The sequence below is a fragment of the Pseudophryne corroboree genome, chromosome 6 (assembly GCF_028390025.1).
Source record: "Pseudophryne corroboree isolate aPseCor3 chromosome 6, aPseCor3.hap2, whole genome shotgun sequence".
In the NCBI taxonomy this organism is placed as follows: Eukaryota; Metazoa; Chordata; class Amphibia; order Anura; family Myobatrachidae; genus Pseudophryne; species Pseudophryne corroboree.
This window is the reverse complement of record NC_086449.1, coordinates 576,833,219-576,855,814: the sequence shown is the minus strand read 5'-3', so window position 1 is coordinate 576,855,814 and position 22,596 is coordinate 576,833,219. Positions and strand designations below refer to the sequence as shown.

The window sequence follows — 22,596 nt, the reverse complement described above, 5'->3', positions numbered from 1 at the left end:
ACGTCCCTTTATAGAAAAAGCACTGATAGAAATACTCTCCTGCAATATGAGAGTTTTCACCCTTTGCCTTTAAGAAAAAGCCTGCCCTATTCGCAGCTACTGAGAGCAAAAAGAATAACATCTAAACCCGAGCATGTGGAACCAGCACTCAACACAATGGTTGAGAGGTTCAGACAGAGGGGATATAATAAAGATCAACTAACACAAATTAAAAATAGAGTGATGGACATCCCCAGATCCACACTATTACAACCTAAGCCCAAACAAATACAAAGTGGGACAAGCATACCATGGCCCAATCGGTATAATATACATAGTGAGAATCTCACAAAAAGGGCCAAGAATTGGTGGCCCATTATTAATTCTGATAAAGACCTGCCAACACTTCAGGGTTCAAAACTCATGCCCAGTTATATGAGGAACCGTAATCTAAAAGACAAGGTTGTCAAGTTAGACATAACGGGCATGGACAAGAAAAAGCCAACACACTTCTTGACCAGGAAACCGGGGTGTTTTAGATGCCTCGGTTGTACAACATGCAGATCCATGGTAGCTAGCCCCACATTCCCTCATCCACACACTGGAAAGAAATTCCAGATAAGGCATGCGGTCACGTGTACGACCACATATGTAATTTACCTTCTAACGTGCCCTTGTGGGCTATCATATGTGGGCAAAACACAGCGCCAATTTCGGGAGCGCATGGCGATGCACCGTATGGCAATAAGACAGGCAATAGAATCAGGTAATAGCGATCAGCCTGTGGCCAGGCACTTTGCCTTAGCGAAACATAGCATGGCAACACTGAGGAGCATCATCATTGACCACATACCAGCACTACCCAGGGGTGGTAACCGTGCTAAAATCTTACTTAGAAGGGAATGTAGGTGGATCTTCATGCTGAATACGCTGGCACCTAAGGGGTTAAACGAAAATTTGGGCTTACAGTGCTACTTGTAGGGGGGTAAATAATAACCAGTGCAATAATATAGTAAAGTGGTATAAGACAATACTTGGATACATAACATATGGACTGCCTTATTATACGGGACAAACGTAGTGATCTAGTTCCCTATATGTTGGTAATGTTACGCGGTAGAAAAAAGAATATTGCACCTAATACTAATCAAAGAAAGATCATAAATCATCCCTACATCCTATATGTGATGAATATTTCCAGTTTTTATCATGCGGATTGCTTTTTAAATGTTCGTACTTTGTTGTGTTGTCAGGTTGCTAGGCAACTGAGAATATGTGAGACCGCGACTCGGCGCCGCCTGGTGACGTCGGGAACCAGTGACGTCAATCATGAGCGCACGGACCCGGCTGCACCGAGCGGCGTGGAACAGGTGAGGTAACTTATGCAATCTGTGTACATGTTAGATAGGGTATAAATGTTTGTATTCATGTATGTTACTTGGTGTATGATTGTCCCTGACGACGGGCGCGAGCCCGAAACGTAGGATTAAAGGACATTATTTGAAACTTTAAAGTCTGGAGAGTGCCGCCCATCCTTCTTGCCTACTATAATAGGGTTGCTAACCCAGGGAGGGCACCAGAGCGAGCATATAAGGAGACCATAATATACTGAGTGCCGGATTGAACCGCATTTATATATATATATATATATATATATATATATATATATATATATATATATATATATTTTTTTTTTTTTTTATTAGAAGCGGTACTTTCCAGCAAGGGGGTTATCCTATTAGTCCTGATGCCAGTATTGTTTTTTAGCGTTGCTGGCACTTATTGGGGATTATGCTTAAGGCTGCCAGAGCCGCAAAAACACATGGATTCGGAAACTGATCCCCGATCCCAAGTGTTATCGCACAAATGCGGGTCCAATTTTGCCCGATAAAAAGACTAATTGGATACCGCGATAAAGACCATCGGTCATTAATTGTGATATACGGCCATTTTTACTGGCCGAATGTGCTTTGGGCTAATAGAATACCACCCGTAGGGCGGTATTCAAATGATATATCACGCCCAATCTCCTTTCTAAAGTTTTATTTCAATTAGATACAGATAAAATCGTCAGGAACACTGTATTGATACAAATGTAGCAGTTGTATCTATTTACACTGACGTAACATTATATTTAAACATAGTTTCAGTATTCCAATTTAAAACAGCAGTTGTTGCTCATGAAGAAATTGGTTTTATACTGACTTGCAGCATTCACTCTGTTCTTATTCCAGTGAAAATTTCCTAAACAGTAACAATATTTTAAATACACTGGTGTCAGTATAAATCTCGGAATCCGCAATATGGGGCCGCCGGATCCGCGAAAACACCTAGGACAGGGGACTTAACCCCGACCTCATGTGTTTTCATGCAATCGTGGGTCCAATTCCAAAATGGTCTCTAATTGTAGTGTTCACTCTAGGCTGTTTTAGCAGGGCGCCGCGCACCTGCCCGTTTTTTAGCAGGCAAAACCCGCCCTTCCCCTTTTGCGGCGCCCTGCTAGAACAGCCGCCCGCTTCCTGCCCTCCCAGCGTGTAAAGATGCCGTGCGCATGCGCGCGGCATCCATTCACGCATTGGGAGAGAGCTGGGGGAAGCCCAGCACCGACGGAGGTGCTGGGCACACCCCCAAAAGTGACGTCGCCGGCCACAGACGCTCTCTATAGTAGCGTCTGTGGGCCGCACCGCCCACTAAAATGACGTAGGCGTGCCCGCGCCCCCGTTTCGGCCGCGCACATATGCCCCCGGAGTCCAACGCCATGCCCCTTTTCACTGCTAGAGTTAACACTATAATTGGATACCGCAATAATGACCATCGGACATTAATTGCGATATCCAGCCGTTCTGATAGGCCAAAATCGCATCAGGGCTAATGTGATACCACCTATAGTGTCAATAAAGTGAATGACAATGGGGTGTATTCAATAACTGTCGGAAAGACGGCAGCTTGCGACAGAAATAGGTCGGAAGGGGTTCTGACCTATTCAATAGGGGGGAGGCGCTGCAGGGAGAGAGGTGCCTGGCCGTCCCCCGGCCAGGCACCTCTCTCCCTGCAGCGCCTCCCCGCACCGCCGCAGACATGTCCCTCCGCAGCACCTCTCTCCCTGCATCCAGCTCCTCCCGCCGGCCGCCGATCTGTGCTCTCCCCGCCGCCTGCAGCCCCTCTCTCTCCCTGCATTCAGCTCCTCCCGCCGATCTGTGCTCTCCCTGCCGCCCGCAGCACCTCTCCCTGCATCCAGCTCCTCCCGCCGATCTGTGCTCTCTCCGCCGCACCTCTCTCCCTGCATCCAGCGCCCAACCTGTGCTCTCCCCGCCGCCCACAGCACCTCTCTCCCTGCATCCAGCTCCTCCTGCCACCAATCTCTGCTTCCCCCACCACCGCCCCGCTCTCGTCCGCCACCATCTGTGCACCTTGCCGCTGCTGTCAGGGCATCTGCAGCCGCTGACAGCAGCGGGAGAACGGGTCCCTGTGTACGGCCAAATCCAACTATTGAATCCGTCCGTTGAATAGGGGTTGTCGGATCCATTCCAACAACTGCATGTCGGAATGGATCCAACTCTTTTTGAATATACCCCAATATTTAATAAACACAGTGAGTCATTCATTTTCATCATCACTTTTTTCTTTATTTCACATTTCTATTTACGTTTTAATTTTACATATCAAGGCGTTTCTAAATAATATGAAATAAAAATTACATTTTATTATATAATCTCTTTTCCAAGTGCGCCAACATAGACTATCTTTTTCTTTTTTTTTTGCTGGTCTTCATTCCTAATATCTTTGGCAGCACTCCTATACCATAAATTTGACCATGTTTCATGATTAATATTTGTTTAGAATCGCATCAGATCTGACCTGTCAGAAAGCTCACAGTGAGTCTGCTTCCTGGTTCCCTCCCAGTTCCAGCCATGCTGCTGACCATGTCTTACCCCCACAGTAGTTTTAGTCCGGATTGTAAGTCATATGTGTACTAAGTTTAAAGGAGTATTTACATTCATCTCAGGGACCCCGAAAAACTATGGATTTTTACATGTCACGCCCTTCCCACCCCTACCCCTAGGGGTGCTAGGGGTGTTTTACCCCCACAGTATTTTTTTTCAGATTGTAAGTCATGTGTGTACCAAGTTTAGTGTAAATTGCTCCAGGCATTTTAGAGTTATGCTGGAATATACACACATATATCCATTTTTATATATAAACTGTAGATTGCACAGTAAGATTTCTGTAAATCAGCAGTATGATATTTTAAATTCTGATTATGGAACACTTCTCCCAGCTGAGTATCAGCCTGACTGACCCGCTCTGTAAGCTGTGTTAAGTGTATCTTCAGCTTAGTAATGGAGTGCTTAAAAGTATCAGCCTGTTACTTAAACATGAGGGCTATGGTCTCCTTAATTGCCCTTACCATGTTCTAGTATGGGACCTGGGCTGCGGCAGTAGAGACTAGGGGGCAGATGTATTAACCTGGAGAAGGCATAAGGAAGTGATAAACCAGTGATATGTGCAAGGTGATAAACACACCAGCCAATCAGCTCCAATATGTAAATTAACAGTTAGGAGCCGATTGGCTGGTGCAGTTATCACCTTGCACACATCACTGGTTTATCACTTCCTTATGCCCTCTCCAGGTTACTACATCTACCCCTGGGTCTGCAGGACTAGCAGGGTTAGATCCCTGGGATAGTGAGGTGTCAGGCAGCATGGAGGGCTACAGCGGTGTTTGCATGGATCTCCAGCATTGCTGGCGTTTCAGCATGGGAGAGAAATATCTCTCCATCTAGAGGAAAGTGCCCCCGAGACCTTTCTACAGACTCCCAGCCAGATACACCGCTCAGCGGTGGAAGAGGGGGTGCTGCACGCAGCACAGCCCACGGAGCTCAGTTAAGCCACAGCTGCAGCCATGCAAGCCGGAACCTAACGCTGCACGGGGCAGTAAAACTGCTATGTGCCCGTGGCCACACGAGCCTGACTGAACATCAAGCCATGGCTTTTATTTACATTTCCTTCTTAGGGCGGGATTCAAATCTTTTATGGCCCCCGATCTCCCATCTAAAGTGACGGGAGATCGCGGGGCGATATTCTAATGACCCCCGTTTTCACGCTGATCGTGCCCATAAGAGCCGGGTCTAGCCGCGTAAAGCAGCTAAACCCGACTAGAGACATGGGGCGTCCAAACGGGTCACTTTTCACGCATTTCAGCTCGCCACCCCTGGGGGTGGCGAGCTGAAATGCTGATATCGCGACCATCGGCAGTAACATTTTAATACTGCCGGCGGGCGCGATGGGGGCGGGAGGTGGCAGAAAAGATTTGAATCCTGCCCTTAGCGTCTACAAATTCATCCAGTTTTCAACCAGAAATAAAACTACATAGAATTTTTTTTTAGATAATCCTGACATCAAAGTGAGGATGATAAATATTTTACATGTACACAGTTTTCTATTAAATAGGTTGGGAAAAACATCAGCCTACCTTCTGAGAGAACCAATCAGGAGGGCGTCCTGGTTCTGCAAAGGGTTTGATGGCACGGCTTACTGATACCCTAAAAACAGAAGTAGCAAGTTAATTAATCAGTTTTGTTGGTGTCACTAAAATTAGAATCCAAATAAAACAAAAGGTTTACCCTTTCATAAAAGCCTAGAATTTGACGCCAGTTAAGAACCACTTGGCCCATCTAGTTGGTCCCTTTTTTCTACCATATATTTACCTCAAACCTTATTTGATCCTTATTTCTTTGCAATGATATTCTTATGTCTATCCATGCATATAATGATGGTGGTGCCAGGTTCATTTAAAAATGCAAATACACTCACTTTTCAAAAAAAAATAAAAAAATTATACATATAACCAGCACTCACTCACGTTTTGCAGTATTATTGAAATGCAGAATCACATATAGGAGTATATGCAATTCCGGGCGAATTGCGGCAATTTTTGGCCCGTTTTTTAATTCGACACAATTCGACCTTCGAATTCCGCCCGGCGGGTGCCGGAATTCGACATATTCAATAAAAAACGGATTCGACAGTCCCGCTGTCGAAAAACAGGCCAATTGACGGATTTTGATTAGATTTTTAAAAATGTAAAAATAAACGGTAAAAAACCCGGAAAAAAATTGCGTGGGGTCCCCCCCTCCTAAGCATAACCAGCCTCGGGCTCTTTGAGCCGGTCCTGGTTGCCAAAATACGGGGAAAAAAAAATGACAGGGGATACCCCGTATTTTAACAACCAGCACCGGGCTCTGCGCCTGGTCCTGGTGCAAAAAATACGGGGGACAAAAAGAGTAGGGGTCCCCCGTATTTTTTGTACCAGCACCGGGCTCCACTAGCTGGACAGATAATGCCACAGCCGGGGGGACACTTTTATACCGCTCCCTGCGGCCGTGCCATTAAATACCCAACTAGTCACCCCTGGCCGGGGTACCCTGGAGTGGGGACCCCTTCAATCAAGGGGTCCCCCACCCCAGCCACCCAAGGGCCAGGGGTGAAGCCCGAGGCTGTCCCCCCCATCCAAGGGCTGCGGATGGGGGGGCAGATAGCCATGTGTAAAAATGAAAGAATATTGTTTTTTTGCAGAAGAACTACAAATCCCAGCAAGCCTCCCCCGCAAGCTGGTACTTGGAGAACCACAAGTACCAGCATGCGGGGGGGAAACGGGCCCGCTGGTACCTGTAGTTCTTCTGCAAAAAAATACCCAAATAAAAACAGGACACGCACACCGTGAAAATACAACTTTATTTCACACATGCCGACACATACATACTTACCTATGTTGACCCGCCGACTGCCACGTCTCCAATGACGACGAATCCGGGGTACCTGAAAAATAAGATTTTACTTACCGGTAAATCTATTTCTCGTAGTGCATAGAGGATGCTGGGACTCCGTAAGGACCATGGGGAATAGACGGGCTCCGCAGGAGATAGGGCACTTTAAGAAAGCTTTGGACTCTGGGTGTGCACTGGCTCCTCCCTCTATGCCCCTCCTCCAGACCTTAGTTAGGGAAACTGTGCCCAGAGGAGATGGACAGTACGAGGAAGGATTTTTGTAAATCTAAGGGCGAGATCCATACCAGCCACACCAATCACACCGTATAACTTGTGATAAACTTACCCAGTTAACAGTATGAACAACAACATAGCCACGGTTCCACCGAAAAACTATAACATAACCCTTATGTAAGCAATAACTATACACAAGTCTTGCAGAAGAAGTCCGCACATGGGACGGGCGCCCAGCATCCTCTACGAACTACGAGAAATAGATTTACCGGAAAGTAAAATCTTATTTTCTCTAACGTCCTTGAGGATGCTGGGACTCCGTAAGGACCATGGGGATTATACCAAAGCTCCCAAACGGGCGGGAGAGTGCGGATGACTCTGCAGCACCGATTGAGCAAACAGGAGGTCCTCCTCAGCCATGGTATCAAACTTATAGAACTTTGCAAAGGTGTTTGTCCCCGACCAAGTAGCTGCTCGGCACAACTGTAATGCCGAGACCCCTCGGGCAGCAGCCCAAGAAGAGCCCACTTTCCTAGTGGAGTGGGCCTTAACCGATTTCGGTAACGGCAAACCTGCCGTAGAATGCGCCTGCTGAATCGTGTTACAGATCCAGCGAGCAATAGTCTGCTTTGAAGCAGGAGCGCCAACCTTGTTGGCCGCATACAGAACGAACAAAGCTTCAGTCTTCCTGATTCTAGCCGTTCTGGTCACATAAATCTTCAAAGCCCTGACTACATCCAGGGACTCGGAATCCTCCAAGTCCCGTGTAGCCACAGGCACGACAATAGGTTGGTTCACATGAAAAGATGAGACCACTTTTGGCAGAAAGTGAGGGCGAGTCCTCAACTCTGCCCTATCCCCGTGAAAAACCAAGTATGGGCTTTTATGTGATAAAGCCGCCAATTCGGAAACACGTCTTGCCGAAGCTAACGGCAACAACATGACCACTTTCCACGTGAGGTATTTCAACTCCACAGTTTTGAGTGGTTCAAACCAAGGTGACTTGAGGAAACGTAACACCACGTTAAGATCCCAAGGCGCCACCGGAGGCACAAAGGGAGGCTGAATATGCAGCACTCCCTTCACAAAAGGTCTGTACTTCAGGAATAGAGGCCAATTCTCTTTGAAAGAAAATGGATAAGGCCGAAATCTGGACCTTTATGGACCCTAATTTTAGGCCCAAAGTCACTCCTGTTTGAAGGAAGTGAAGTAGACGGCCCAAATGGAACTCCTCCGTAGGAGCAGTTCTGGCCTCACACCAAGAAACATATTTCCGCCATATACGGTGATAATGTTTTAACGTCACGTCTTTCCTAGCCTTGATCAGGGTAGGAATGACTTCCTCCGGAATCCCTTTTTCCGCTAGGATCCGGCGTTCAACCGCCATGCCGTCAAATGCAGCCGCGGTAAGTCTTGGAACAGACAGGGCCCCTGCCGCAGCAGGTCCTGCCTTAGAGGAAGAGGCCACGGATCCCCTGCGAGCAACTCTTGCAGCTGCGGATACCAAGTCCTTCGTGGCCAATCCGGAACAATGAGTATTGTTCTGACCCTGCTTCTTCGTATTATTCTCAACACCTTTAGCTTTTAGTTGAGACGGGATGCCATCATGTCGATTTGAGGCAGTCCCCAACGATCCGTGATCTGTGCGAAGACTTCTTGATGAAGTCCCCACTCTCCAGGATGCAGGTCGTGCCTGCAAAAGAAGTCCGCCTCTTAGTTGTCCACCCCCGGGATGAACACCGCTGACAGCGCGCTTGCATGGTCCTCCAGCCCAGCGTAGAATCCTGGTGGCTTCTGCCATGGCCATTCTGCTCCTTGTTCCGCCTTGGCGGTTTATATGAGCCACTGCCGTGACATTGTCTGACTGAATCAGAACCGGTTTTCTCCGAAGCAATTCCTCCGCTTGACGCAAGGCGTTGTATATGGCCCTCAACTCCACGACGTTGATGTGGAGACAAGACTCTAGGCTTGACCAGAGACCTTGGAAATTTCTTCCCAGTGTCACTGCTCCCCAGCCTCGGAGGCTTGCGTCCGTGGTCACCAGGACCCAGTCCTGAATGCCGAACCTGCGACCTTCTAGTAGGTGAGCACTGTTCAGCCACCACAGGAGAGATACCCTGGTCCTGGGAGACAGGGTGATCCTTTGATGCATTTATAAATGGGACCCGGACCACTTGTCCACGAGGTCCCATTGAAAAGTCCTCGCATGGAACCTGCCGAAAGGGATGGCCTCGTAGGAAGCCACCATCTTCCCCAGGACCCGCGTGCAATGATGCACTGAAACCTTTTTTGGTTTTAATAGGTTCCTGACCATGGCTATGAGTTCCTGAACCTTTTCGATCGGAAGAAAAACCTTTTTCTGGTCTGTGTCTAGAATCAGCCCCAAAAAGGTCAGACGTTGTAGGGACTAGCTGGGACTTCGGTATATTGAGAATCCAGCCGTGCATCGGCAACGTCTTCATGGACAGAGACGCTGTCCAGCAACCTCTCCCGAGATCTCGCCTTTATGAGGAGATCGTCCATGTATGGGATAATTGTGACCCCCTGCCTGTGCAGGAGCACCATCATTTCCGCCATTACCTTGGTGAAAATTCTCGGGACCGTGGAAAGCCCAAACGGCAACGTCTGAAATTGGTAGTGACAGTCCTGCACTGCAAATCTCAGGAACGCCTGATGCGGGGGGAATATCGGAACATGAAGGTAAGCATCCTTTATGTCCAGGGACACCATCCAATCCCCCCCCCCCCCCCCTCCAGGCTGGCGATGACCGCCCTGAGTGATTATATTTTGAACTTAAACCTCTTCAAGTACAGGTTCAGAGATTTCAGGTTTAAAATGGGTCTGACCGAACCGTCCGGTTTCGGGACCACAAACAGGGTTGAGTAATATCCCTCTCCTTGCTGGAGATGAGGAACTGTGACAATCACCTGCTGAATATACAATTTTTGGATTGCTGCCAACACTAGCTCCCTCTCTGACGGGGAAGCCGGCAGAGCCGATTTGAAAAATCGGCGAGGAGGCAAGTCTTCGAATTCCAGCCTGTATCCCTGAGAAACAATCTCTAATGCCCAGGGATCCACCTGCGAGTGAACCCAGACGTGGCTGAAAAACCGAAGACGAGCCCCCACCAGATCTGCCTCCCCTCGGAAAGCCCCAGCATCATGCGGTGGACTTTGCAGACGCAGGGGAGGACTTCTGCTCTTGGGAACTAGCTGTGTGCAGCTTTTTTCCCCTGCCTTTCCTTCTGGCAACAAAGGATGATCCACGTACCTTCTTGTTTTTATTGGAACGAAAGGACTGCATTTTGTATGCTGCGGGGGGACATAAGGTAAGAAATTTGACTTACCAGCCGTAGCCGTAGAGACAAGATCCGAGAGGCCGTCTCCAAACGACTCCACCCCTTTGTAAGGCAAGGACTCCATATGCCGCTTTGAATCGGCATCTCCCGTCCACTGTCGGGTCCACAAGAGCCGCCTAGCAGAAATAGACATAGCATTTATTCTGGAGCTTAATAAACAAATGTCTCTCTGAGCATCTCTCATATACAAGGCAGCATCTCTGATATGCTCTATGGTCATTTGAATGGCGTCCCTATCTAAGGTGTCAATTTCCGTAGATAAGGAATCTGCCCATGCCACAACCGCACTACAAACCCAGGCCGACGCCATAGCCGGTCGAGCAATAGTACCGGAATGATTGTAAATGTACTTTAAGGTAATTTCCTGCCTGCGATCAGCAGGTTCCTTGAGGGAAGCCGTATCCTGTGCCACCTTTTTGGACAAACGTGTCAGCACCTTGTCAACTTTTGGCGAAGATTCCCAGCGTATCCTATCAGTTTGTGGAAAAGGATACGCCATGAGAATCCTTTTGGGAACTTGTGGTCTCCTATCCGGAGATTCCCAAGCCTTTTCGCACAAGTCACTTCAGCGTATCCTATCAGTTTGTGGAAAAGGATACGCCATGAGAATCCTTTTGGGAACTTGTGGTCTCCTATCCGGAGATTCCCAAGCCTTTTCGCACAAGTCACTTAATTCAAATGAGGATGGAAAAGTGACTTCAGGCTTTTTCCCTTTATTCATGTGTACCCTCGTGTCAGGGACAGGGGGTTCCTCAGTAATATGCAAAACCTCTTTAATGGCAATAATCATGTACCGTATACCCTTAGCCACCTTCGGCTGTAATTTTGCATCTTCATAGTCGACACTAGAGTCAGTATCTGTGTCATCGATCTGGGATATGGTGCGCTTCTGAGACCCCGAAGGACCTGGCGCCCCAGGGACAGGCATGGACTGGCTACCTGACTGATCCCTAGCTTCTGCCTTGTCTAATCTTTTATGCAATAGATTGACATTTGCATTCAAGACATTCAGCATATCCACCCATTCCGGTGTCGGCGTTGCAGACGGCGACCTGACATTCAAGCACTCCCCCTCCACATTAAGCAAGCCTTCCTCGTCAAACCTGTCGACATACGCGTACCGACACACTTCACACAGACACAGGGAACCCCTTTCCTGAATACATTATCCCTGTCAAGACTCTTTGGAGAGACAGAGAGAGAGTATGCCAGCACACACCCCAGCGCAATAACCCTGGAGACCAACACAAAATGTTTTTCCCCAGCAGCGCTGTATAATATGTAACCCGCCAATTATGTGCCCCCCCCCCCCCCACTCTTTTAAGCACCCTTTCACCGTGTGTAAGCAGGGGAGAGTCCGGGGAGCTTCCTCTCAGCAGTGCTGTGGAGAGAAAATGGCGCTGGTGAGTGCTGAGGGAGCTCTGCCCCCTCGGCAGCGGGCTTCTGTCCCGCTCAAACTTAGTAAAATATGGCGGGGGCTCTTTTATATACATGTACAGAGCCCACCTGTACATGTACATAGTCTTTTTGCCATGCAGAGGTTTATATTGCTGCCCAGGGCACCCCCCCCTGCGCCCTGCACCCTTACAGTGACCGGAGTATGTGAGGTGTATGGGAGAATGACGCACAGCTGCAGTGCTGTGCGTTACCTCAGTGAAGCTGAAGGCTTCTGCCGCCTGACGACTTCTGTCTTCTAGCTCTGTGAGGAGAACGGCGGCGCGGCTCCGGGGGTGGACGCCCAGTAAGAACCTGCGTTCACCCCCTCTGGAGCTAATGGTGTCCAGTAGCCGAGGAAGCAGAGCCTATCTTTGACAAGAAGGTCTGCTCCTCTCTCCTCGATGCAGGGAGCCTGTTGCCAGCAGTGCTCCCTGTGAAAAAGTAGTAAAAGGTAGAAAAAAAAAAAAATCCAAACAAAAATGCTTCTAGGCAGAGAGCTCTGGAGAGCTCTCTGCAGTGTACCCATCTTGCTCTGGGCACAGTGTAAAACTGAGGTCTGGAGGAGGGGCATAGAGGGAGGAGCCAGTGCACACCCAGAGTCCAAAGCTTTCTTGAAGTGCCCTATCTCCTGCGGAGCCCGTCTATTCCCCATGGTCCTTACGGAGTCCCAGCATCCTCACGGACGTTAGAGAAATAAACTTAATACTCACCTAAATCCAGTGTCCAGTGATATTTGTAATCCACGTACTTGGCAAAACATAAAAATGCATTTACCCGATCCACACGGACTGAAAGGGGTCCCATGTTTACACATGGGACCCCTTTCCCCGAATGCAGAGACACCCCGTGACTGCTGTCACAGAAGGTCCCTTCAGCCAATCAGGGAGCACCACGTCGTGGCACTCTCCTGATTGGCTGTATGCGCGTCGGAGCTGTCAGACGCGCATCGCACAGCCCCCTCCATTATCTTCAATGGTGGGAACTTTGCGGTCAGCGGCGAGGTCACCCGCGGTTAGCGTCTGACCGCGGGTAACCCCACCGCTGACCACAAACTTCCCACCATTGAAACTAATGGAGGTGCTGTGCGATGCGCTGTCTGCCAGCTCAGACGCGCATAGGGAATCAGGAGAGTGCCAGGACGTGGCGCTCCCCGATTGCCTGAAGGGACCTTCTGTGACAGGAGTCACAGGGGGTGTCAGCATTCGGGGAAAGGGGTCCCATGTGTAAACATGGGACCCCTTTCAGTCCGTGTGGATCGGGTAAATGCGGCTTTTTATTTTGCCAAGTACGTGGATTACAAATATCAGTGGACACTGGATATAGGTGAGTATAATTTTATTTTCAGGTACACCCCGTGGATTCTACTTGGACAAGTGGACCGAACGTCGTGTCAACATAGGTAAGTATGTGTGTGTCGACATGTATGTAATAAAGTTGTACTTTCAAGGTGTGCGTGTCCTGTTTTTATTTGGGTATATTTTTTTGCAGTAGAACTACAGGTACCAGCGGGCCCGTTTTACCCCCGCATGCTGGTACTTGTGGTTCTCCAAGTACCAGCTTGCGGGGGAGGCTTGTTGGGACTTGTAGTTCTGCTGCAAAAAACAATATTCTTTCATTTCACAAAAGGCTATCGGCCTCCCATCCGCAGCCCATGGATGGGGGGGGGGGGGGGACACACAGCCTCGGGCTTCACCCCTGGCCCTTGGGTGGCTGGAGGGGGGGGGGGGGGGGGGGGGACCCCTTGATTGAAGGAGTCCCCACTCCTCCAGGGTACCCCGGCCAGGGGTGACTAGTTGGGGTTTTAATGGCACGGCCGCAGGGACCAATATCAAAGTATCCCCCGGCTGTGGCATTATCTCCCCAGCTAGTGGAGCCCGATGCTGGTTCCAAAAATACAGGGGACCTCTACGCTTTTTGTCCCCCGTATTTTTGGCACCAGGACCCGGACACAGAGCCCGGTGCTGGTTCTAAAAATACGGGGGATCCCGTCATTCCCCCCCCCCCCCCCCCCCCGTATTTTTACAACCAGGACCGGCTCAAAGAGCCCGAGGCTGGTTATGCTTAGGGACCCCACGCATTTTTTTTTCTGATTTTTAACCCATTCCATAAAAAAAATATATATATATATATTTTAAAAAAATATATAAAAAATACTTGTGCCTCCTAAATAGACAAACCAAGTACCTAATCCCTTCTAATATAAATAGATATGCTATTACCAATAAAAAAAACATGTTTTTAAAAATTTTTATTAGATTCCGCCAGCAAAGTGAGGCGGATTGAAAATGACGAATTTACTGTCTAAAAGCACTGTTGTCGAATTTACAATCTTCAATTGAATATACTTTTGTCGAAATGCCGCATTTGTACCATTGCAGAAATGTCGAATTTGTCAAATGTCGAATTTCAAAAAGTCGAATTTGGAAAGTCCGTTTTTTTGACGAAAAGTACTGAATTGCATTGTCGATTTTTTTTTTTTGGGCGAAAATGTCCCGTTTTTTGACATTTTCGGGAATTCGACCGCAATTGCATATACCCCATAGTCCATAGAAAAGGTCAGTGGCAGCAGCCCACCCGGCTACTCTTTTTGGTGAGCAGAACCAAAAGGCCACTGCGGGAGGAGTTACTTCCCATAATTTCTTTGGGGTGGCACACAATGTTTTATTAGGATAATTTGCAAAAGCACCAATGTCATGACCACCCGACTTGGAAAGTGTTCTGAGTGCGGACGCGTGTCCGACACCCGCTATATCCTTTTTTCTGATGGAGAAACACTGGGTATAGCTGGAGGTCCCTAGGCACTAACGGCATTATTTACACAGTGAAGGCATTTGTAAACCACCACTTTCTCAAGGGCTGGAGGTGAAAAATTTAAATGGCACTCACAGGTAGTGCACGGCTTTACACTGACTGGGAATGCAGTTTTCAATTTTCACCTCCAACCTGCCCAGAAGCAGCGGTTTACAAAAGGAACCGCTTCGTTAATAAAGCCCTATGAGTAAAATTCACAAAGCACAGGTTCATCATTGCCCCCTGTCCAGGGAAGTCAGTTTACACTAGCAAAGTCCACAGGACAGAGCGGACGAGGAGAAACCTAGACACACCGAACACGCGCACACACTGAAAGGAGGGCCAGTGAACCTGGCACACCAAAACTCAAAAACAACCACCCGAGCAAAAGACAGTCGAGTTAAGTAAGCGTGTCCCCCATGAAACCAGAGAAAAGGATTCATCAGGCAAGAACACACATCCAATTTTCTCTCATACATGGGTACACTGGAGAAACACAGGGGATGTCCCAAAGCTGAAATAAGTGAGGAAATGCTCCTGTGTTGTGTGAAGGACCCTTCGCCTGAAAGTAGAGGTGAAGGAGTCAGAACAGTAGAACCTGATAAAGGTGTGCGCTGAGGATCATGTGGCAGCCCTATAAAGCAAGAAAAGGTCCAGCTGATGGTGCATACACACGGTGCAATGTAACCTTACGATTTTGACTATATAGTCAAAATCTTAAGGAAAGTTAGTGGAAATTGCACAGTGTGTACACAGCTTGCGATACCGATGCGCACTCCCATGGGGTCGGTATCGCAAGAAAAGATAGACTATGCAGGCAAGTCAATCTTGACTATATTGTGTACAATCTAGTACATAGTATAGTCAAAATTGTCACTTAGTCAAAATCTCAAGTAAAGATAGTCAATATCAGTGGTTCAGGGCTCTGGTGAGTTCAGGGGAAATCGCAAAGTCAAAATCAAAAATAAATCAATATCTCACCATGTGTATGCACCTTGAGAGGAATACCCCAAGGGGGTTGCCACACTCATTGCATTAAGGTCCGCAAACCACGCCCTGCGGGGAAAATCCAGAGTGAACAGGATGGCTGTACTGCCATCTTGCTTTAGCTTGCAGGGAAACCGAGGCAGTAGGGACACCGGAGGAAAAGAAGACGACTCCTAGAGCCTGTGTTTTGGAGTAGTACCAGGTCAGCTTGTGATTCATACAGGACACAGTTATATAAACGAACAGGAGGCACCAGAAGTCCACTAGCTGTTGGAAGACATCTGGATGAAGGAACCATTCTCCGGAGTGCACATTCTGACAGCTGAGGTAGTCCGCCTCTCAGTTGTAAACCCCCAGGATATAGACTGCCGAGGAAGTGTTCCATGCACCGAAGGCTCCTGCGCATTTTGTGCACGGCCTGATGTCTTCTTGTGCTGTCAGACACGTACCCTGGCCTGAGGCAGGGTGAAAGCCTATGCTTGTTCCGATTAGAAGGGTCTGCTACCTGGGATCCAGACTACTGTGCGGAGTGGAGCAGTTATCACAGAGATCACCAAGGTCCGGGGCAGCACCAATAAAATTGTCCTGACAAGCACCCTTCTCTGGGACAGCTCTGGAAGAATTTCCCTTAGCAGACACTGTGCCCAAGTTGGCCATGTAAGTGGCCACAAGTGTGGTGTATAATATGAATATACAATACAAAGAGCAGGACCACATCATAAAAAAAACCATATACAACCATCACCACTCAGACCTATAGTTTAAAATGCACAGAGGAAAAACAGAAATGAATACAAGTCCTCTACCCCTATACAGCAACATCTATATGATTGGATAAGGTGAGCTGACAAACTATAGTCCAGAGCGAGGTATAGAGGAGGACACCGTTGTCTCCAGCAGGCAAGGAGCTTGAGGAGTCAGTGGCAGCAAGGTGGAAGTTTGAAAAATGTCTGTCTAGTGTCCTGAGAGGAGCAGAGTTCAAGGGACCCCTGGTGGGCTATCAGAGAACGCCCTAAAGGTAGGGGGAGGAGAGAATGGTAAGAAGTCTCCTCCCCAGGGACAACTTCCAGGGACACCTACTGTTACATGGAACAACATCCTGTTATTCAAAATACCTGGTGGTCTAGTGACAAAGCAGAAGACTGGGCCCTCATTGGGCCTCCACACTCTGGTGCCCTCCAACACCGAGGGAGATCTTGCCGCATATAGCCTCTATCCTGTCTCCTCCTGTCTTGGTTGTGGGCACAGCTCTCCAGAGTCTGTGTGGACCGAGCTAGTGCCTGCAGAGCCTGGTCCATGGAGATGGGATCTTGAACAGTCTGCTGGCATGAGTGCTGCTCAGCAGAAGCTCCACATAACAAAGTAACAAACTAAAATGACAAAGAAAAAAATAAAATAAAGAAAAAACTCCAGCTGCAAAAGTTGAAAAATTTGCCCACCACCTTTGGGCGCTAAGAAAAAACTGACTGCCTGTGGCAGTGGTGGTGTATATGGGAAAAACATGGGCTGGCTGAATTTAAATGGTATTGCCTAGACTCTCCCACCTATACCTATTGTCTCTCCAGTTTCCCAATGCATGAAAACGAAAAGTAGAAACATTTGAACCTTTCATAACAAAAAGGCAATTTCAGCCAGGTACTATTGATACACATCATTATTTAATTCATCAGCAACTGCTATGACCTCTAAAAACAAAAACAGAGTCTTCGGAAGGTTGGTCAATCAATCAGTCAGTCACAATCAGGTTTTTAACAACATGTCAAGGAAGCAAGACATCTGTAATGATCTAAGGCAAACTGTTGTGGTAAACTAGTTTAGAAATGTTTAAAACGTAATTTCCAATTTCAAGTCTAGTGTTCACGCTAGGCTGTTTTGGCAGGGAGCTGCAAACTGCCCTTACTGCAGCCCATCGCTAAAGCAGCCTGCCCTGTGCCTTCTCCACCCATGGGCCACAGTGTCCTGCGGGTGGGAAAAGTTGCGGTTACTGATAGGGTCAATTCCACGTAAGTTCACCCAGGCCATGACACCCACCAACTCATTTTCATGAAACTTTGTACACTTGATACCCCACATATCTACAAACCATGTAAAGATGTTCTCTATGTCTCCTAGTTTTCGAGATATATGGGGTTGAAGATTAATGTAATTAAGGAATACAGTGTAGCAGCAGGACTGAAGGAGCAGTGCAATGGTTAATGAACAGGTGTATCTGCTAGACTGCAGGAGCAGTGTGGAGACTGTGCACTGGAGATGCTGCTGCCAAGAACTGGTAACAGCCACAAGCAGATTCCAGAAGGAGACACTTATGCAACAATCTCTGGAAAGCCAGGAACCGTACACTGCACCAAAGATACAGGGGTCATTTCATGTCAGTTCACCCAGGAATGACACCCACCAACTCAGTTTTTTTTATGATACTACCACATAGCTACTAACCCATGTAAGTTTTTTCTTCTCTAGGACTCACAGTTTTTGAGATATAGGGGGTCAAATTTTCAAAAACTGCTCTAAAATGGCACTCCTGATGCTCCATTTTTATGCAAGGTGTTTGTGGGGGGGGGGGAAATCCTCTCTCTCCCCCTAATGCACGTATAACTTTTGAAAGTTTCATCCTGTTTCAAGAGCCATTATACATTCCTTCACTTCATACTTACTTTTTTTTTGGTGCAGAAAACAGAGTGGGTTCAATCAGCAACATCAACCTAAGGCAGATGAGTTATCATGCCCCTTTTTTTGTTTCAATTGAACCTTACAAGTATACTTTAAAAGGCTATGAAAGAAAAATAATGGGCTTTTGATTGCTTGTATGAGTATTTCAAAGTTTCACTATAATTCTGTCTTTAAAAATGAAAAATTACTAGGTATAATTTTCCCTGCCGAGAGAGAGAAAGAGAGAGAGAGAGAATAATTATATATATATATACATACACACACATAGGAAATAACGACAGCACTCAAAGCCTATGTATATAAAGCAAAAAATGGTGGTGCAAGGCGGCAATAAATATAAAAAACACTCACTTCTCCAGCGATGCAGAAAAAGAAGACAAGCCAGCACTCGCTTGTAGATGAAAGAAAAGCAGGATTTATTCCTTAACCAAACGGCATGGTGAAGTACAGCAAATACAGCCCGACAGCTGTTTCAACCGACTGGTCTTCCTCAGGGGCACTGAGGAAGACCAGTCGGTTGAAACAGCTGTCGGGCTGTATTTGCTGTACTTCACCATGCCGTTTGGTTAAGGAATAAATCCTGCTTTTCTTTCATCTACACGTGAGTGCTGGCTTGTCTACTTTTTCTGTATCGCTGCAGAAGTGAGTGTCATATATATACACACATACATACACATTTATTATTAGATATAGGGGTGTATTCATTAGACGTGATAACCGTTTTTTGCTGCAAATCATGAAATACCCCTTTTCAATTAGCCGCAATACTTTTTCAATTATAATTTTACAGCAAATTTCACTTCATCTACTCTGAGCAGACGCAAAGTTGGGGAAAAAATAACTATTTTAAGGTAAAAATTGTCAGGATTCGGGTCAGAACACACCCTCTAATGATTAATTAGCCACTTCGAAGTTTTTCAATATTTTTAATTGCCCAATAATGACATGTCAATTTTGGGGTGACAACGTGCAAAATAAATTAAATTTGGGTATGGAACAGGTATATTGGAGTGCTTTATGAGTGGGACAACTGTTTTTAGGCTTACAGGTGGGAGTAGTACACCTAATAAAAACGGAGCATCAGGAGTGGCATTTCCAAGCAATTTTTCGAAACTTAGGGGTCGATTCAATTCACCGACAGTTGAATAGCGCTATTCAATACAGCGACGAGTGACCCTCAATTGTCGGGAATTCTTCTCTCATCCCCGGGGGATGAGAGAAGAAACCAGACAAAAGTGCTGCCGCGTGGCCGGCGCCAGGCTGATCCTGTCGGGAATCAGCATCGCGGCGGGGAGTTAAGTCGGAGAATGCCCGTTCTACCGACAAAACAACCTATTTAGTCAGCGAGAACGGGCCATCGCCGACTAAACTGGAGCTGAATTGAATAGCGCGGGACTTAATTCCCGGCGCTATTCATCTGTTTCAGAATTGAATTGAGCCATATGAGGCCTAGAAAATAAAGATTTAAATGGGTTTGTAGCTATGTGATAGTAGCAAGTGTAAACGTTTCATGAAAATCTGAGTCGGTGGGTGTCATAATGACATTTTTGTGTGTGATTTGACATGGACTGACCCTATAACCAACAGGTAAATAGATGCTGTGTGTACGGCATCTATTCACAGTTAGAGGAGAGCTTGGATGCTGCCCAGCATGTCCGCAAGTACTGGGCATGCCCCCTAGAGTGACAAATGAGGGCGCCACAAGGTGTGCAAAAGGATGGCATGCCCCCACCTCTGCGCTCTGCCACGCTTCCATACTAGCGTGAACACTAACGTCCATAATTCTATAGGAGGATTAACTATGGATAATGCTGAAGGTGGCTATTAATCTGCCAAATATGGGGCATCCCTGCAAATTCACCCAAAGCTTAGAATGTACAAAGCTCTATGAGACTGCAAAAATAATCCCAATAGTTGAATGATGGGAACTACAGGCCTATGTCAATGTAGTAAATGGTACAGTTCATGAGTCTACCATCTGACCAACATCACAAGTTCTGTAACTGCATCCTCTAAGACCAAAATACAATTGTTTACATGGCACGTGCACTATTGACTCCTCTTTACAGAAGAGTATTCTAAAGGAAAACCTGAGGACATCTGCCCTAACAACTGAAGCTTGGCAAAAAAAACTGAATCATGCAACAGAACACGTTCTAAGCACATCATCAAATCTGATAGCATTTTGGAATAACTAAAGGTGGGTACACACCTATACAATCCATGGCCTGATCACCCGATATCGGGAAGACAAGCCGACAATTGGATAGGTATGTATGCAGTACCGTTGCAGAAGCGTTAGCAGATAAAACTGCTGATAAAGCTCCTGCAATGGCCGGGATCAGGAGGTTGCATCTTATTACTGTTTTGACCTCCCAATCCTATAGAAGCCTACATACACTGTGCTATTTCTAGCACAGTGTAGCTCACCGGAGGCTAACAACAGGTCAAGCTGGGGACACAGTGAGCTGCTGATCAGGAGCATTAACCCAATCAGCAGAGTGATCGTAAAAGCATGTACCCATCTTAAGTCAAAGTACAGACCTCCACTGATATGCTGTGGTGGGAACATAAGAGCATGGTGCATAAACAGAAGGATGCAGTGCTGTAAGCAGGCAGTCTAAATTCATCATACAGAATTTAAGTCTCAAATTCATACAGAAAATTAATACATTTAGGTCATCGCTGCCAAGCACAGTACACAAATTACCTCTTAATATTGGTGTAAATTAAGAGGCATATTCATCAAAAAAAATATTTGTGCAAATACTATGGATCCCCTGAATATATATGGGAGGACCACAGCAGATACTGCAAATATCTACTGCAATCCCCTCTCTTTGACCACAAACGCAGGTCTCTACGGAGGCTGCTAAAATGTAAATTTACCAAGCTCCTGACTGCAAAGCATAAACCACTATAATCTATGGGCTGCACTAAACAGCACTTTCCTGGAGCGGAATCTGAAGATTCCCTCACCAGCAATGGGTGCTCGTATATGACCACGCATGTACAGTAGTGTGATCATTAACAATCATTTTACTTCTAACACACCACAGTGATAGCCTCCTACAGGAGCCCCAGGTCCTGCATGTGAACAATGGCAAATCCCAGCATATCCTTCATTTGTTTACTGCTGCGATGATAAATGTAAATAATCTGGACCAACATTTGATAATAAATATGCCTCTAAATCAGGAAAAAATAAGAACTGCTCAATGTTGCCCACTTTCTGGCTAACCTCTGCCTTATTTTACATTAGCTCTGGAATTTTTTCTCTGGTCCGCTAGTCAAGACTGTCCCACCGAAATACAGGCATTAGTGAGACTAGGGGGTAGATTTACTAAAGCATGCAAGTGGTGGTGCTGCCCATGGCAACCAATCAGATTTGCACTGTCATTTCTCTATTGCAGTGTAGATACACAGAATTTGATTGGCTGCTATGGGCAACACCACCACGTGTCTGTTTTAGAAGCTCACAACGCTAGTGCTACACAATGGGAGAAGCGCTCTATATACACTCCGGCAGCAGCCTAGCCAGTGTGGCTTCTCCTCTCACCAGTTCTGGTCGCCGCTGCGCATGACGGAGGAGGCGAGGCATAGCTTCTCCCGGACAGACCACGGCTCTGTGGGGCCGACATTCAGCAGCTTGTGCTCTAGGTGGGAGACAGAGAATGGGGAAAGCGTCAGGACACACACAGTACACCCATAGTCTCACGTACACAGGATAATGCGAATATTGTGTTATAGCGGTATAAACGGGTAGCTCCCACTCTATAAACAATACTCACTCCCTGTCCCAGCCGCCATTTTTTCAGCTACTATACACTAAACAGCGTAACAGCAGCGCGACGTCGCGTAGAAGATGACGTCATCGGCGCAACAAGATGTGGATCATGGGACGGTAGATGCTGAAATCAAGTGGCCTAAAGGACCTATGACGTCAGAGAAGGAGCCACGTCACCAGGGGGAGGAGCTAGGCCGGCGGGATAGTTGTTCTACTATCAACGCCATCAACAACTTTTAGTAGTCCTTAGTAACTCCGCTCCACTTCGCTCGCCACCGAGCCCGAAGCGTGGCGAGCGTACATTACGGGTACCCTGGTTCCGCCCACTGGTGACGTGGCTCCTCCCCTGCTGACGTCAGAGGTCCCTTACCCAACTTGGATTTAGAACTAACCATCATGGGACCGTGATAGTGTAGCTGTCAGTGTGTGACTTGCAGGCATTTATTATGCGTGGCGTGTTGGTTCAGTTTAGGTTGTTGTGTCACTAGATATAATGTGAATGTGTGGCACTGATATGGGAACATTTTAGCAGCACTGCTCAAAACGAGCTTCTATTTAGGAAATGTAAATGCGGCTGTTTATTAAGT

At 47.1% G+C, this 22,596-nt stretch overlaps 1 protein-coding gene across 9 annotated transcripts in view; it reads right to left on the bottom strand.

Moving 5' to 3' along the window:
* Positions 1 to 22,314, bottom strand: part of BRD8 (bromodomain containing 8) — a 333,693-nt gene extending 311,379 nt beyond the window's left edge. For 3 of the 9 annotated variants that reach the window (XM_063927887.1, XM_063927888.1, XM_063927889.1), the window contains exons 1-3: positions 22,014 to 22,312; positions 21,782 to 21,878; positions 5,453 to 5,522 (exon numbers count right to left, since the gene is read on the bottom strand). In XM_063927887.1, coding sequence (XP_063783957.1) covers positions 5,453 to 5,522; positions 21,782 to 21,878; positions 22,014 to 22,032 — 186 coding nt within the window. In that variant the 5' untranslated portion in view covers positions 22,033 to 22,312. Of the gene's footprint in view, positions 1 to 5,452; positions 5,523 to 18,206; positions 18,426 to 21,781; positions 21,879 to 22,013 lie in introns of those variants that run through there. The other 6 variants (XM_063927892.1, XM_063927886.1, XM_063927890.1 and 3 more) reach the window with 6 other exon arrangements.
* Between the last annotated feature and the right edge of the window lie 282 nt (positions 22,315 to 22,596).